General features: G+C 42.4%; 1 protein-coding gene across 4 annotated transcripts in view; it reads right to left on the reverse strand.

The window, feature by feature from the left end:
- Positions 1 to 17,121, reverse strand: part of PNPLA7 (patatin like domain 7, lysophospholipase) — a 76,193-nt gene that overhangs the window by 41,361 nt on the left and 17,711 nt on the right. For all 4 annotated transcript variants that reach the window (XM_085521537.1, XM_085521536.1, XM_015878611.3 and 1 more), the window contains exons 17-20: positions 16,877 to 17,082; positions 13,111 to 13,242; positions 12,254 to 12,377; positions 5,589 to 5,702 (exon numbers count right to left, since the gene is read on the reverse strand). In XM_085521537.1, coding sequence (XP_085377663.1) covers positions 5,589 to 5,702; positions 12,254 to 12,377; positions 13,111 to 13,242; positions 16,877 to 17,082 — 576 coding nt within the window. The remainder of the gene's footprint in view (positions 1 to 5,588; positions 5,703 to 12,253; positions 12,378 to 13,110; positions 13,243 to 16,876; positions 17,083 to 17,121) is intronic.

Consider the following 17,121-nt stretch of genomic DNA (forward strand, 5'->3'; position numbering starts at 1 on the left):
TTTCCAAGTCTATTCTGATCCTCTCCAGCGGATCCTCTAACATCATGCACACCCAAAAGAACAGCATTCTCACAGTGAATAAAATTCCTTGCAGCAGAGCGATGTATTTTCATCTGACTTTGAAGTTGAGAAATATATATGAAGCATATTTAAAAGTTAAGCCTTCAAAACAGGCAACCGACAGACCACTTTTAGTTTAAACATTAAATAACAATTTATTGGCACCTCCAGAGCATGGTATTATAGACCTGCACATACATCTGATTTAGTTAAAGGACAAGTAAATGGGTTCTCTACCACACAGAGACCCAACCTGAATAAGCTAGTGTGGAAAACAGGGCTACCAAGGGTTTTCTGTTCTACAAAGTAAGCGCAATTGGGGTAAAATAGTAATAATAGCCATTTTATCTATACAAACTCACACAATAGCGGTTCCATTTCTGTAAAGCTCATTCCAGGACTGGAGATTATTTTCTACCAGCTCTCTGAAGGCTTTTAGGGGTGGGAGCACAAGGGAGGAAGAGAGGCGCATCAGCTCATCAGCTTCATAAAACCACAATCAAAGCTTGCTCCCTCCCACAGCAGTTAGCCTACAAAACATCCACTCCTCACAGAACCAGGGAGCTCAGCAGGGGGGTCTCAGATTAAAACTCAAAGGGCTCAAGAACCGCAGTGACAAAGCAAATCCAAAATGCAACCATTCCTGGCACCTTTACAAGGCACACGGAGGAACCGAAGCTTGATCCTGGGGTTGTTCGAACTTCTAATGCCTGTGATCAATCATGACTTGAAGAAGAATGTCAGTCTCACATCAGTGCAATGAGTAAGCATGCACCGCTGCCTGCCTCACCTCGGGGAGCTGCAGTCAGTGACTACACTTCTGCTGAATGCATCTCTTTGCTCCTTTTCACATCCGCTTCTCCCACTGTCAAGGAAAACTTATTTTAATGGGCCAGGGGAAAAACTAACCAGGAAGAATCCAGAAGCGTGGCCTCTCCTGACCTATTGCATAGTGCTACATCAAGCTTGAATAACACGATGTGCAATACCCACAGTGCTGGGGGGAAGAGCTTTGAAAGGAGCGCACGTTACTGAGCTCACTTTGTAAGGCAGATAACTCTAGGGAAAGATCCAAAAAGCTCCGGTTAAAACAGGCAGACAGACACAGCAAACCTCACTGCTAAAGATGGATGATGAGATCTGAATATATTTAAATCCCGAGGGCAGACTTAGAGAGTTAAAAAGGAAGATGCAGAAAAGCTCTGCAATTTCTCGAGCGCATTCATAGCATGCAGAAGGTTGTCTTACAGTTCACTTCTCCTCTGCGCCAAAGCAATTTCTCAACACAACTTCCATCAGCGATGGCAGGTCTACATCTTGAGTTAGAGTTACAGAAAGCTACAATAACAATCTCAGCTCAGGAGAGGCAAAGATAAACTATGAAATGCGATCCAAGTTCCACACTGATGTTAGAATATCTCTAATCTGTTAACAAATTCTGCACTCTTGCTACTGATTCAGAACTGCTCCACGGTGCCAAAAATCGTGAGCTTAACTCTCCGTCCTACTTTTCAGAACTGAAAGCAGTGATGAAAATAGAAAGAATCAATTCAATTTCGCTCCTGCAATTCTGTAAAGCTCTGAGAAGCACCAGAAGCAAGCTCTGAGGCTGTCAGAGGAGCAAATGCTCTGGAGGGCTGAGTGCCCCCATGGCTGCAGACAGGCAGTTAACCTGTGGCCCAGGTTAGCCTCCTGAGATGCCCAAGAAGATGTTCTGCACTGTGGACCTTCAGCTGGGAGTGCTCAGGGTGCCTTTTCCAGAGCAACTCAAGGTTGGGACGCTTTCCTGAGGAGCCAGATTTGACTCCGTGCATACTGAGCAGGATCTAGAAATCAACAGCTGGCATTGTGGGCACGTACTCTGAAAACGTGGCTGTTACTGACAGGTTGGGTGAGATTCCCCATGCTCACCCATCTGTTTCATCCCCCAGAATAACAGCAGCCAGAGCAGGTCACAAAGACCCCTGCAATCCACTGTCCTGTCCATAACAGGACCAAAGCAGATGTACAGGAAAGAAGAGGGAAAAAAAGAAGGCAAACAGATGGTGCATCTCTGAGCATCAGCTGCGCAGCACAGCTCAAGGAATGTGAATTAATGTGAGGACAAACAGAGCGTGATTTCAATCATTTCTCATTGCTGATGTGAACAAGCATAACTCATGTTTGCAATTCTCTCACATATCAGGTAGATTTTTCTGCTAACGTATTCAAGAGTTCAATTGCTTGGTGGATCAGCGACAAATAACAGGACTGGCAAAAAACATGCAGGATGAAGCCTCTCCCTTGTTGGAATTAAAGGGATCTTCACCACTCACATGCTCAAAAGAAACTGATTGAAGGGCTAATTCTATCTCAGAGACTGCACAACTCTTGGCTGTTTTGGCCATTTGGTGCTCCTCCATAGAGCCTAAAACAAGAGCAATTCTGCTGTGTGATTCCTCTGAGCATTTCACCCAGGGAACAAGCACCAGTGGTTGATCATTGCTCACACTAGACTGAAGTGTGCAGAACCTCCTCACTCAGACAGGGACACACACGTTTGACAGAAGCACAGTTTGTTCTGATTCAGTTTTGTTTTTTCTCCCCTATACAAGAAAACTAAGAGGGAAATCCCTCCATCATTCCACAGAACCACACGCTGGTTATTGCATCCTAGTTGGTCATCCCAAAACAACTGCACCTGCTGTCCCTTCATTACTGCATTCCTTCTGGTTGCACAGGGAGAACACCACACACCCTGCATGTAAATCCTTCTACCACAGCAACCAGAGGGAACACAGCACAGAGCTCACCCGGCTCGTCCCTCCGCTCAGCACTGAACACCACCACAAACATCATGATTTTTTAAGGGGTCATACAAACAAGTAACAACCTTGTAACCTTTCCAGGAAGCAGATGCAGCCTTTTCTCAATATCCAGCTGCTGCAATTTCAGTACACTACCATTTGCCCTGTCTCAATACAGTGAGTAATTTGCGCCCTTTCTATCAGAAGATAACCATATATGCTTGAAAATAGCTATCATTTCTTCCATTAACCTTTCAATCTTTTTGCCTTTGGAGGTTAATATTTCCAAATACCAGCCTACCATCCTTTGATCCTTTAGCCTCTCATCATTTGATCTGCCTCTTCCTCTCATCATTTGGTCTGTCTCTTCCTGGAAGCACGCTGCCACAGGCTGATACCAAAGCTTTTCCAATGTCAGGAAGAATGCAAGGATTTCTCCCCTCCATTTTAATAACAGAGTTATATTTCCCACCATGGCACAAGCACTGTAGAGGCACATTCAGCTTTTGATCTCTATCACCCCTGTGGTTGGACTTGATGATCTTGAAGGTCTTTTCCAGCCTGAACAACTCTGTGATCCCTGGATTCTTCTTCTAGGAAACTGCTGCCAGGAGCCTTCCCTGAATGCAATTTAGTAGTTTTCAGCTCAAAGACTTCTCTCCATTACAGCCCCTGAACTTCACCACTGACTCCATACTTCCTGGTAGACTTCAAACTTTCTAGCCAATTGTTTTGGTCCATCACTGAGTTCTCTCTCAATTCTATCCTTCCTCTCTTTTATCTAATGGATCTTACAGACAAAAAGACACAAGGACTCTGAGATCATACAAACATTTGTTTTCTTAAGACAGCCCAAAGCCAACAAATCCCCTGCTTAAGGTCTCTCATGCTGCTCTAATTCTAATGCTTGTTCAAAAATCAGCCTATAATGAAAACAGAAGCCCTCTGAATTTCAACACTGGTTTAGTATTAATCTCAGAACGCGGGGATCTCAAACAGCAGCAGCAAATAACGTGGTTTTCTAACAGCCTCTTTTGAGAGGCAACTTTTCCTTTTGTTCCATTACAAATAATTAGCTAAACTATAGGCAAGTCTATGGTCCTCCAAAATTCAGTCCTCAAAAGGTTAGGAATTTGAGGCTGATGGAATGTTTTCTGCAGATACAGGAGAATTATTTGCTTTCTATTACAAGTGAGTGTTTGAACTGTACTATAAATACAGCACGCTAGTTCAGCTTCAACTGCAAACTGGAGAGATTCACAGCTCTATAGAGTACCATCTGGGGGAAAGAGATTCTGCCCTTTGATAGAACAAGAAATGGAAAGAGTGGAGACACAGAAATTAATTATTGCCCGTGATAAAACCGCAGAATCAGAACCCAGTCTTTGTGCAGCTCAGCATTCAAGATATTACTGAACATAAACGTTTAGGGCTTGCTAGTAATTCATGGTTTAAATGTCTATGGGTAACATTTAAAATTATCAAGAAAAGATGAGTAAGGAGAAAGGTGGTTTGAAACTCCAACTGGCTCATTTCCTCATCTCCTGTTCAGTCAGCAAGGAGAGCAATATCGAAAGGGCAGCTCAAGCAGCATGCCTTGCTATCCCTGCCCGGTTTGTAGCTAATTATGTACAAGAAACCGTCTATTGCTACCAATTCATAAACGTGGGCAATAAATCTGTTAAGCTGAACAGACAAGAAAAGAATCAGCAAACTATTCAGGAAAGATTCAGTGATCCAGGAGCAACTTACTAACTAATGAGAGAAGTCCAAAAAGGTTGCAGCAAATATTACGCTTACATGGAAATCAGGAAGATCCCGAACACTCACAGTGATGAAACTCTCCAGAATTAACACAGACAAAAACCTCTAAGCTTTCGTAATGTGAGAATGCACAAATACAGACCTTCTAACTCACAACTGAAAAAAAAAAAAACAAGCAACAAACTACCTCCTAAATGGTGTTTTGGTCTTAGAAAGACAAACTAACATCAGTGTTTTAACCAGGCTTGTCGCTTCGGCAGCTTTTTAAGAAATCTGGTAAAATAACTGCGTGTCTTAAAGGGAGGAAAAGAAATTATTTGAGGTAACAGCATTAAAGCATTGCCTTTAAGGCTAGTTAAAAGACTTAGTGCTTAATGCCCGTGATGCACTTAGGGACAAAAACAATTAAATTTTAAGTCTGTCTCTCTTAAATTTGCAGGAGAGAGGTATAATGTCAAGTGAATTAAAGAAGATGAATGACTTGATGGATTCAAGGGAGCAATCACAGTCTTCAGGACATAAAGAGATGGCGGCAGTTTGTGGAATGAGGATGGATGGCAGAAAGGGGGAAGAACACCAGCTCCCCAGTATGAATACTCTGGAAATAAAAGTATGTGTAATCATGGCTTGACTTTGAGTCCTAGTGAGTAGGACACGTGAATAACAACATTTCAAAGTGATGTGAAAGATCAAACTGTCATTTATTGCTAATACCACTAAGTGATTTCCACTATAAATGCAGGATGTGCATAGGTAGTAGTGTGAACTTACTCCAGATATATAGAGAATAAAGGGAGAGAAGCCAGTGAAAGTCTGGAATAGATCAGATTGATACAGAAAAAACATTTTCTGAGAAAGCATTAATCATGAAAAAAAACAAAAAAAAACCAAACAATCCAGAGGGCTCTGTGCTAATGGAGAGATTTAGTTCCCAAGATATCGTTTGATGCAGACAGAAAATAGTGGTAATTTTCCTACCTGGGGGAATTTGCGTTTGATAGACGTCAGGGCTCCCTCTGGGAGTTTGGCAAGTTCTGAATCTCTGACAGCATGAACTGTTGTGGCTCTAGGCTGATGGGTTAGTGCCTCTACCTGAAAGAGAACAGAGCCAAAACATTAAAGATAACGTTTAATGCATTATAAAAACACCATATCAGAATGAAGAAACCAAACATCCCAAAAATGGGACTATCATAGTTTTTGGTCACCTACAGTGCAAACAGAATATTACCTCCCCCCTGCTCCCCTAGGAGCCCTTACAGAGGCAGCTTCCTAAAGGCACATCCATTTGCAGCAGGGAGCAATATCTATGCAATCCAAATCTCACAGACAGGTGTTCCACTGTCTTGCACTCTCATAGCAACAGAAGTTAAATCTTTTTGCTGTATCTTTTAATCCTTCATTTCTAATTGCAATAAAGTCATCTGAAAGAAGGAGGAAAATCCAGTTCCCTACTGCTTTTTCTTTCTTTGTTCACCCTCCCCTCACCAACCATCGCCCTGAAGTATGTTTGTTTCAGTCCCAGAAGCTGAATAGCAGCAACCTTAAAACAAGTGAGAGCTCCTGAAAAAGGGAAGAGGAGCAAACCCACATGTTTTGGCAGAAAAGGGCTTTGCTCTTCCCCATAAACACAAAAACACATCACATTACACAGCAACCTGAATACAGCATCTGATCACTTCATTTAGAAAGTTAATTTATGGAGAACAGAAGTTTGAAGAAAACAATGGTGCTATGAAAACTGATATTGAGACATTCTCCTTCGCAGGAAAAGAACTGACACAACATAGACGAGGATGCAAAGTGCAGCTGTGTGCCCCATCCCCTCCTGTACCATCTGCACAGCCCTGGACCCGGCACCAGCTCCCGTGGTGCTCTGAAATGCAGAAATCGAATCCCCTGGTGAAACATTTCCACACTCACTAATGAGATCGCCTGCTAGGAGAGATGGCGTCACTCGGAGCTCAGGCGTGAGCTGCAGCACTTAATTGCTTAGTAACAGCCCAGTGCACTTTTGCAAGTTCCAGCACCAGGTAGTGTTTATGGGGTTTAAAATCCATACATCATGCATACAGGAAAAAAACCAGCGGCGTCTGTACCAGCTGTAATCACTGAGATGAACACAAAAACAAAATCCCCTCCCCGGCTGCAATTCGTGGGCACTCTGAAGAAAAACAAGCACTAACTCCCATTGTAAGTTGCCCAGCAGAAACAGAAGAAAATAACATATCAGCTTGTAAATGCTTTTTACAGATTTTGTTGCGTAGTTTCTGTTTACAGCGAATTCCAGCAGACGTAAAGTCTCCCCTACACAACTGGTGCTCAGAGTTGAGGTGGGGGATTGCACATGGAGTGCTGGTAGAGCTGTGCCAGACATGTACTTCTACCTACAGTATGAGAAGATTCATTTAAAACACGCAGCTCCGTGACCCCACTTACAACAAGAGTGAATTCTTGGAAGACTGCACATGCACTAAATGGGCAATGCACATGGCAACAGCACTCACAATAGGTCCAGCAGGCTGAGACCAGCCTGCTTGTATCACTAATTCTTTAAAATAGCTGGGTCAGAGGAACTTAATTCAACCACAATTGTGCTGTGCGTGAACAACCTCACACATAAATGTAAATTAACTCCATTTTGCAAGACATGGCCTTTGGTTTTTGTTCAGTGACATCTGTTACATGATGACGTTTGAAACCAATAACACAGGCTGTGGGATGAGGTTATGCCATCCCTGTCCCCTTTAGGGTTACCCCAATGGTTGTGTAATATCTTCTGTTCATCTCTGATCCCTACTACCAGCTTTTGACCTCAGTTTTTCCAATCTGCCATTAAGCTTCCTCGTTCTGAAAGCAGATTAAGGATTTCAATCACTAAAATAAAACAAACTAACATCAAACAGCCATCAACTGGCCCAACACACAACACAGCCGCAATATTTGTTCAGGTGTAAGAAAGTACCCATGCCCTCTTCCCCATTTCTTTTCAAATTCAACCAAGCACTACATATAAATACAACTAATGTTCCCTCTCTTCTACCCCCATCGCATCCTCAGAACTCTGCACAACATCACCTTTATTCCACCTCCTCTAAGAGATGCACAAAGTGATGCTGCGAGTGCTATTAACAATTTGCATTGAGGAGCACATGGAAATCACGAGTGTTATTCTGTGGTCCTCGTAATCGAAGGCACATTTCACACAGAAGGTGGTCCCTCCTTCACTGCTGCAGTTCTGTTGCTGCTAATGCCAACAAAAAGAGGAAAAAATCCACAGACAGACCTATGCTCTTTTTACTGTTTCTTCCAGTTAATTCTGACAGGCTTTTTTTCCATCTTCTCCTAATTCAGCATTAAATAGTGATAAAAACACATATGATGCATCACGTACGATGCCAATGATTCACAACCTTGGCTTACAAGCTTTTACAAAGAAAAAATGCTATAAATCCTTCAAAACAAGGGAAGAAAGCAATTCATATTCTCACGACCTCTTCTGACTCCACTTTCAACAATCATCCCTGGCAGTTCCTCCAGCTCCCTCCAAATTGCACAGTTGGAAAGTAACATCCAGCGAGTGCCCGTCTGCTGTGAGCTGCTCTAATTACTGCAAATTCCTTTTTGAGCCACATCCAACAAAACACTTTCAACGTTTGCTAAACTTCAGCATGCACAGCCTCCTACTGCGAGGAACCTGCTTCAGCAGGGGGGTGGACTCTGCTCTCCACAGGTCCTTTCTAAGCCCTATGGTTCTGAGACTCTGGGTGAATAGTCCCATTGTTGGACACACAGCTCTCCACATGTTAAGCTGGAGGCACCTCAGATACATCGAGGAGAACTTGATCAAAACCAGGGCTCCTTCAGGTTAGCCTGTCTTAAACCAGCACTAAATTCATATGCTCTTTAAGTTCTTTCATGCATTCCCTTCCTATCTATGTGTACAATACAGTGCTTTCAGCCTCTCCTCCTTTATAGCTGTTATTTCACCCCAATAATCTTTTATTCACCTAAATAATCATGTTTCTTTTCTCATACCCATCTTTTCTTTGCTGTGAGATCACAAAAAGCAATCATCTTTGACAGCACAAAGCCCTGAGAAGGTCCGAACCCCATGATTTAAATTAACTTCATCTTCCAAATCTCTCTTCATGACAACCCCAGCTGCTGCACAGCTTGGTGTTTGCACGCTTTAATGTTTTCATGCTCTCTCAAGACACTTTGGCAAAAATTAGCAGACCAGAAACAAGCACCTAGAGGAACAGGGGAGGCCACAGGACACCAGGGGACATAGAGATGAAATACACCACCTGAGGAAGTGTAGATACACCAGAGGAAGCATAAGATGAAATGTCAACACTGACATCTGCTGATGGTTTAGGAGGCTTGTGGAAAAAGGAAAACAAGGCAGCCATGCAGCTAAGGGCAGCACACAGCCCAGGAGCCAGCACAGCCGTGCAGGAAGACAAAAGCCATGCACACATGGATTGTCACAGCAATGCTCTTGCCAGGTTAGGACAGGAGATGATGCTGCTGCAACTGAACACGGATGTGTAACCTAATGAATGTTACATGAAGGGCAACCAAGCACTACATGGAACAGTTCTCTTCTGGTTTAAACAAGCTGCTCTCAGGCCTTTCCTCAGCTTTTCTGCACCTGAAGCAAATATGCATCTTATCTCAAATACATTTCCTCCAGCCAATTTGGATGGATTTGAAACATTAACTTGCTTGTATCAGAAAAGGACAGAGGAGATACTGCTGGAAGCAACGAATGAGTGGGAAGTGCAACCAGACGAGCTGCAAATCGATGCTATTTGTGGGAGCAGTGCCAGCAGATGAACGTGGTACACCATGTACTCTCAAAAGTTGTTCTAACAACCACTTTCCGCAATCCTTTGTGTGCCAAATTAACCCTGTGACCGAGGACATCCAGCACTTACACTATGCAGAAAGAGGAATCCAAACCTCTCTTCCATTTACATGTATGTTCACATATAGGACTTAGACACACACAGAGATATACAAAGAAGACATATACACCTTAGCATATGTGTATCCATGTATGTAAAAACAAAGACTAAGCTTCCTACCTTTTGTAATTAAGGCAGTGGAAGTCACGTTACTGCTTCTCCAGAGAGAACCGAGCCTGCATATAGCAGCAGTGCAGTGACAGTCCAGTTATACTGCTGAATGTAATTAAGGGAGAGAAAAAAGAAGGGGTATAGCTGGGGAAGGGAACTGGTAGCAAACCTCTCTGTGTATCTGAGCTTCACTTCCATCTACATCTGGCTGTAGAAAAGATGGGAGCTCATACACACGTGTTCCACTCCCCTAAACCAACAAAAAGTCCACAAATACACTAAATGCTGCCCGGAGCACTTCTCTCCCCATCCATCCTCCCCTGCAAAAAATCAGCAGCTATTAAATGTATGCTGTCTGTGTTTCTTGCAGCCAGTTAATAGTCTGCTGAACTGCATCACAACCATTTCCAGCTATGGTCTCCCACTTGCATCAGCTGTCAGAACTTGAATCAAATCAAGATAAAATACAAGTTGCAGTGAAAGAATAAATTGTGGCAGGTGTGAGAACTGATGGTGGGTCAACATCATGAGGAAGCCCCTGGAAAAGCAAGGTCCAGCCGGCTCAGAGCAATGACTTCCCTTCAGCGAAGAACATCCCTAAAGCAGGTCTGGAAATCAGGACGCTGAGCTTCTAATTTCAGTCTGACACTACTTCAGCTGTGTGAGTGTGAGCTCATTTCTCAGAGCTTCCATGTCTCATTTCTCCACCGGTAAATGCTGCTATCTTTGTTTGTCTTTACAACTTCACACCGAAGATACTAGGCAAAAAATAATTTTAGTAATATATTACCAAGACAGGCGGTGCAAGAGATGGCAAGAGAACACCTCCTTCCAGAACCACGTGCTCCAGCTCAATACCAAGTGACTTCTGGACCTCATCCGCCTCCAGTTTCCACAGATACAAGCTGTGCACAGAGCGCCTGAGGTGCCATTAATCCTGAATTAACCTCTCATTTTTCAGTGCCTTAAAGCTTAGGAACTGTAAAATTCATGCTTTGAATATGACCACATGCAAGTAATAAGGAAAAAAATCTCATACTCAAAAATTGCCAATGGAACCAGCCCTAACAGAGAGGAACGTGCCCAGTTTTAGAGCTGTGGCTGAGGGTAAAATGCTATTTAGTGAGCAGGCAGTGAATGACAGCATTAATACTGATAAGGAATAAAAGCCTGACAAGTGTAATCCTGATACCAGCGTTCCCTTTGAGGATTACTCAGCAATTAAACATTTCTAACAGTGGTACATTTCAAAAGGACAGTGCTGCAAATCCCTGAGGAAATCAGAAGCCATTTACAGATTATCTTGGGTTTTAACTTTTCAGAGAGAAAAAAGGCCGTGCACACTGAGCTCTGTTAACATCAATGAGATGAACAGCTTCTAAAAACACTTGGAACAAGCCATTATTTCTAGAGCGCAGCACACGATTTCCTGCACAGCAGAACTGGTGTGCTATGCTGCAGCACTAGCAGTGCATCTTCCTGTGCTGCCCTGCACCCCAAACTGACAGACCTCAGGAACAGATGCCACTGAGTCAGTAGAGGGAACAAAACAGTTCGAGCCACAAGTTAATCCTTGGGAGTGCTCACACGTTTGAAAATTAACATCTTGTCTGAAACCCTTCGTGCTTCAGGACCTCACTTCTGAAAGCAGAAATGACAGATACTCACTTCCCATGCATGTGACACACAGCACTTAAAAGATCAGAGATAAAGGTAAACAAAAATACATCGATTACAAGTCTTGTATCTTTAGTTAGAGCTCAAGGCTCAGTGTGACATGGTGGTGTTGGAGAGGTTTAGGAGATGCACACACCACAGGCTGCCCATACAACCAATACCAAGGACTGATTTGATTCCTGGAAGGACCCAGGCCCTCCCAGTAACTTCATTTTGTGGAAAACAAACAGAAGACGACTACAGAAATCCTTCAGCACGTTTTTAAAGGCTTGTAACAGATCTTGCAGAACGGGATAAACAAATCTTTTAAAAAGGAAAAATGTCATTTTACTAATGCCCTCTGCAAAAAATGACTACATTAATCTTGGCAATCTTTACAAATCCACCCCCATGTTTTCAAAAGACAGACAGAGCATTGAGATTCGTTCAACAAATGGCAGCATGAGTCAGTGGGCCTAGGAACCACGGGTAGGAAGGAGTAGGTGACGTCCATGGAGTCACAGAAGTTGTCATAGAAGTCTTCAAATGACTCATGTCATAACACAGGTCCAGAGTAGCTCAGACATAAGTTGTATGATATTTATGCATCTGTGCCTGGGAAGGCACCCACAAACACAGCAGTTAGGGCAGATATGTGCATGGAATCAACCTCTCTTAGCAGATAGCTGAGCCACTATGAAACCTTGTGCTGAAGGCAGCACTGCTCTCTAAAACAAGTCTAATAATCCCATCCACGTCTCATCATATGAATTTCCAGATAAAAGCAACTTCTCATCTTCTCAGCTTATGCAAAGTCTACCATTTGATGAGAGCAAGAGTGTTTGTTTTGTGTGGGGCAATACCAATTTCTCAGCTGAGCCATTCATTCTCCAAAACTCTTACCACTCCAATTAAGTCTCCTCGGCCATATTCACCAGTCAGGTGCTTCTTTCCATCATCCATCCGTATGACTGAGCGCAGTCGTCCATTCAAGACGATGTATGTGCAATCTGACTTGTCACCCTGCCTGGAAAAAGAACAATCAAGTGAATTATCATTGCTCAGCAAACGCATCTGAGGTTGTCTTCATCTTTCCTTACCAAGCTTAGTAACGATGAAGAAAAGTTTAATCAACGCTTAAACAGAACAAGCAAACTGAAAAGTGAAAGACATCTGTTAAAAAGCAATTTGGAAATAGATTGAAATGAACAGGGTTTGAACAACTGGATGATGGTGGGTCTGTATACAGAAAACCAGAAAGCAAGTGCACTTTGGAGGAGACAACAGACCCATTGCTGGGTACAGCAGGCACTTTCTGCCACTGCCAGGTTGATGTGGATTCACAGAGAAATTCTGCAGGTCCAAAGGGAAAATAAAACCTTGAGTGACTCAGCATTCAGATGAGTTTCATACCCCTGGAAATGCAGAAGTTATACCAGAACAACATACAGCTGGCTACATCTTAATCTCTTATGGCACTTTAAAAGCATGTCAAGGTGACACGAAGTATGAGGAATAGAAGAAAAGGATCTTAATAACACCTGGAGACAAGCGACAAAAGCAATGCTGAAGTGTGCTGCAGAAAAAGAAGAAGCTCAGCATACAAAAACAGACAAAACCTGATAGAATAGCAGATAAATTTAATCCAACAGTTTTTATCCTGTATGTCACCAAGGAAGCATAGCTCCTGAATATTAGATATCCACAGAATTGTTAAGGTTGGATTCAACAAAGAACATACAATTTTGTCCACATCTTACCTGTATACAGCTCGCCCAGCCTCAACTTCCATCCAATCCAGGGCAAAGTCAATTTGCCTTACAAATGAGGACATTCTCTTTACAACAGTGTGGGCCACACCGAGCACAACGCTTGGCTGCTCTCGCATTATCCTAAAAGACAAAAAGCGTTATTTAAGTACTTCCCAAAAGAAGGAATAGGTACACACACATAACAATCCAGGCAGAGATGGGTGACAGCCTTGCCAGCTCATTTATGGACCAGTCTCCTATATTCCCACTCAGAAACAACAGACCTGACTCAGGATAACATCCATTTTGCCCTGAAGATTGTCCCTCTCCACCATTCTACACCTCTACAACTCTCAGATGTGCTCCCAGTTTTCCCTCCCCAATGTTATTTCAAGTCAGAACCTTGCTGCACGTAAAGCCTGATGCTCTTAAAAAGTAAGAGCCAGGTTCAGAATTCCTTCAGTTCCCTTTTCCCTTTGCAAGGACCAGAACCAACAAAGCTTGTGATCTCATTCTGAATCTTCTGAGTGACGTTTAAAGGTCCCTAGCATTAAATAAACCACATAATTTAGCGCTTCTCTAAGCTGAAAAACATTGGGAATGTTCCGTTAGTGATAACTGCAAACTACGCTGACTGCTGCGCCTGAGGTAAATAGCTCTCACAGACACCAGACAATGTTTTTCTTTCTTTCCTTTCAGAATGAGGATCACTGTAACCTGGCACCTTCCAAGTAAGCTCTCCAGTTCTTTCTGAAGAGCTACTCCACAGCAGTGAGCTGATTGCACGCGTCTCTAGATGCACACCCATTGCAACCTCCTTTCTGTTCCTGTGCAGCATTGAGAGCTATTGAGCTCTTGGAGGGTCGTGGTACACTACCATAAAACAGGCATTTCATAAAGCAGCAGCACAATTCAGAAAGAAACAAGTGGGTAAACATATGCAGAGCCAGTACAGAAAGCATGCACAGAGGAAAATGGCAGTTATATTAAAGCCACACATGGGGACAAAAAATTAAGTCTGAAATACACATTATTTTTTCCTACATCAGTGCTCCCTTGACAATAAGTACATCCGACTGCCATAAGACATTCCATCACAAAAACCCTGGTCTACAACAACGCCTCCTCAGTTGCTCTAAAGGTTAAATAAACCCCCTGAAATCTCCTGAATGCTTTAGCTCATTATTTTTACTCTACTGGCTTATTCCACTCCCTAAGTCTCCTCCCACACAGGCTGACTGCTGTGATCAATAAAAGCCATTTATACGTTTCCCTCCCTCAAGATATGTATCTTAATACTTAATGCACTCTAAATGTAAACTGGAGAGAGGCTACTTTTATTTCAGACCCAAGCTGTTTATTATTTCACCGAGTGCTATACAGCTTCAAGAGTATATTAGCATGGAAGGTAACAGTCCATCCTCATGCTCAAGAAAAGTGGATTTTTCTCTACATTATCAGCTTGGTTTACTTCCATTGAGGGGAGCATTTTCATGTCTCTCTTCTGCTTGGCACATGCCAGGCATAGGGAAAACAAAAAGCCAAAGCTCTTTATTACAAAAGTGTGTTGCTGAAGGGTTCCTCAGATGATTGTTTCTTAGCAAGCTCACCAAATACCAAAATGAAAGGGCTGCCCTGGTGCCCATGACAGCCTATGACTCACACAGATATGCTTGTGGCTGTGGATATGATTTGATACTCAGCTTGGCCAGCAATACAATATAAAAATCAAAGCACTTCTACTTCTCTGGCAAACACACACGATTAGACTCCAAACTGTGAAATTCACTGAAGGAAAAGTGTGACAGAGTCCTACTCCCAGTACTGAGAACCTGAGCATATTCCTCAAGAGCCTGGTGACAACTCTGCTACATTATTCACCAGGAGACACCAACAGTTGCAGTGTAGGCACAGTAAATTCAGTATTTCACTTTAGAAAAATAGCAAAACATTTAAGGTATAAACTGTATAATTAGCTTGTGTCACCCCTGCACTTAAACTTCACGTGTACAGACCGTTATTTAGGCACATTAACATCACATGAAAGGCTCCTGCTGCAAGGTTTCAGTGAAAAGGACTTCATCTGTTGCGCAACATCCAACCTGCAATTCTGCACCATGGGCTACTTCCATTACTGTGCTCTTTGCCTGACAGCAACTATTGACCATGTTCTTTCTGCTTCACCTTCCTATTAACTACTGAGGAAAAATACACAGTGTTCTGGGGCAGCTCAGAGAACAAGTAATGTATTTGACAGGAAAGGAAGAAAGAGTTTTTGGAGAACAATGAGAATAATGAAGGTTCTGGTCAAATTACTTCTGGTCAGTAAGATCAGATCACAAAAACATGTAATTCAATCCTGCAGGATTCTGAGAGAAAGAAAAGGTCTATGATGGCAGGGCTACATACCAAACACTTGCATAATAAGTGAGAAACAAAGCTTTAGCAGTAGGTCTTTTCTTACAGATGAAGAAGGCAGATGCTTTTGAAAGACTCTCTGCAATGACATTTTTAAATATGGGAACAAGAGTTAGAAATGAAGCTTTGACTTCATGAGAAACCATAATGACTGAATGCTGAAAGATTCATAGAGACAGTAAAATGCAGTGAATGGGCAGTAGGCATTTTAAAGAGAAAGATATGGAAAGGTCCACAAAATGATGATAAGGTAATACCCCGTTGTGTCTGAGATCACTTCATATAAAGAGGTAGTGGAAGCAAAAATGGAAGTTGACACAAAGAAAAGACAACTCAATTCTTAGTAGATAAGAAGGAAAACATCACAAAAATAAGCTCAAACTTAAATTAGATATCAGAACTGCAGAAGAGGAAAAAGGCAGAAATTTGATGGTTGGTTGAGAGCACAAAATGAAATTTCAAGTTAAGAACAAGTAGGTAAACAATAAAGGGAAGAATTAAAAGTTCAGTGAAAATGCATCTAATACTTCATGGAATGGGACAAAAGGGGAGTATCTATCAGAAATTAAATCAAATACTTGATATCCCACACACGGACTCACAAATATACAGCTGGTCAACCGAGCACATTGGTGAGAACAGCATGTTCAGCTTTGCAGAATACAGTTTTTTGCCCGAGGTAGAAAAACAAGGCTACAGAATAAGACTCTGGTAGAAATCATTAGGGACACAAACAAACAAAATTACTTAGAAAGTAAAAAGTATGCAGAACTGTATAATATAGTAGCAGCCTGGAAAACACAACTCAAAGAAGCCCTGCACACAACTCCAGGAAATGCTGCTGGTAAGCACTGTCACCTATAGTTACACCAAGACCTATTTACAACACCTATCTGGACCGATCAACTCTGCTGCAGTCAGAAATAGAACTGATACAGTTCTCCAGCAAAAAAGGAATAATGTGTTCAGAGAAACGGCCTGACCAAAAAGCGCTTAAGCCAGCAAAGGATGGTCTCCGGCCAGATTCACTTATTTGGATTGTTAAGTCTGTGAATCTCAGGTCATAAATCACACCCCACTGGGCAAAATGCTCTGTTAGCCTAGAACAAAGGAGATAATCACCATTTAATATTGCCATGTTCCCTGCATTACCTCTTGCTGAAGATAAAAACCCTTCTGATAGATGGGTCAGAGCTCATCTGAGCATTTAAAATACTCCCATAAGTTATCTTGACTGACTACAAGTTGTATTGTAGTAGAACTGCACTGCATATACATTAATCACTCATTACTGGTTCAAAAGGGTCATAAAATACACTTCAAAGAATTAAACGTAGGTTTTCATGGCAGAACTTACTCATAGAAGTGGGACTTGGAAATAGACAGAAAGATGCAGTCTCGATTGGCCTTGATGGTGAAAATCAGCGGTTCCCCAGTGAGAACAGCAAGCTGACCCACGAGTTCTCCTGGGTGAGTGATGAACAGGCAGGTGTCCTCCTCAGAGTCAACCTTCTGTTGGTAGACATGAAGCATCCCCGAGACCACAAAGCAAACATTAACATCCTGGAGAAAACAGAGACAAAGCTCAATGAAATCCCCAAA

Source organism: Coturnix japonica, chromosome 21, assembly GCF_054131305.1.
Source record: "Coturnix japonica strain WE chromosome 21, WE-NBRP24, whole genome shotgun sequence".
NCBI lineage: Eukaryota > Metazoa > Chordata > Aves > Galliformes > Phasianidae > Coturnix > Coturnix japonica.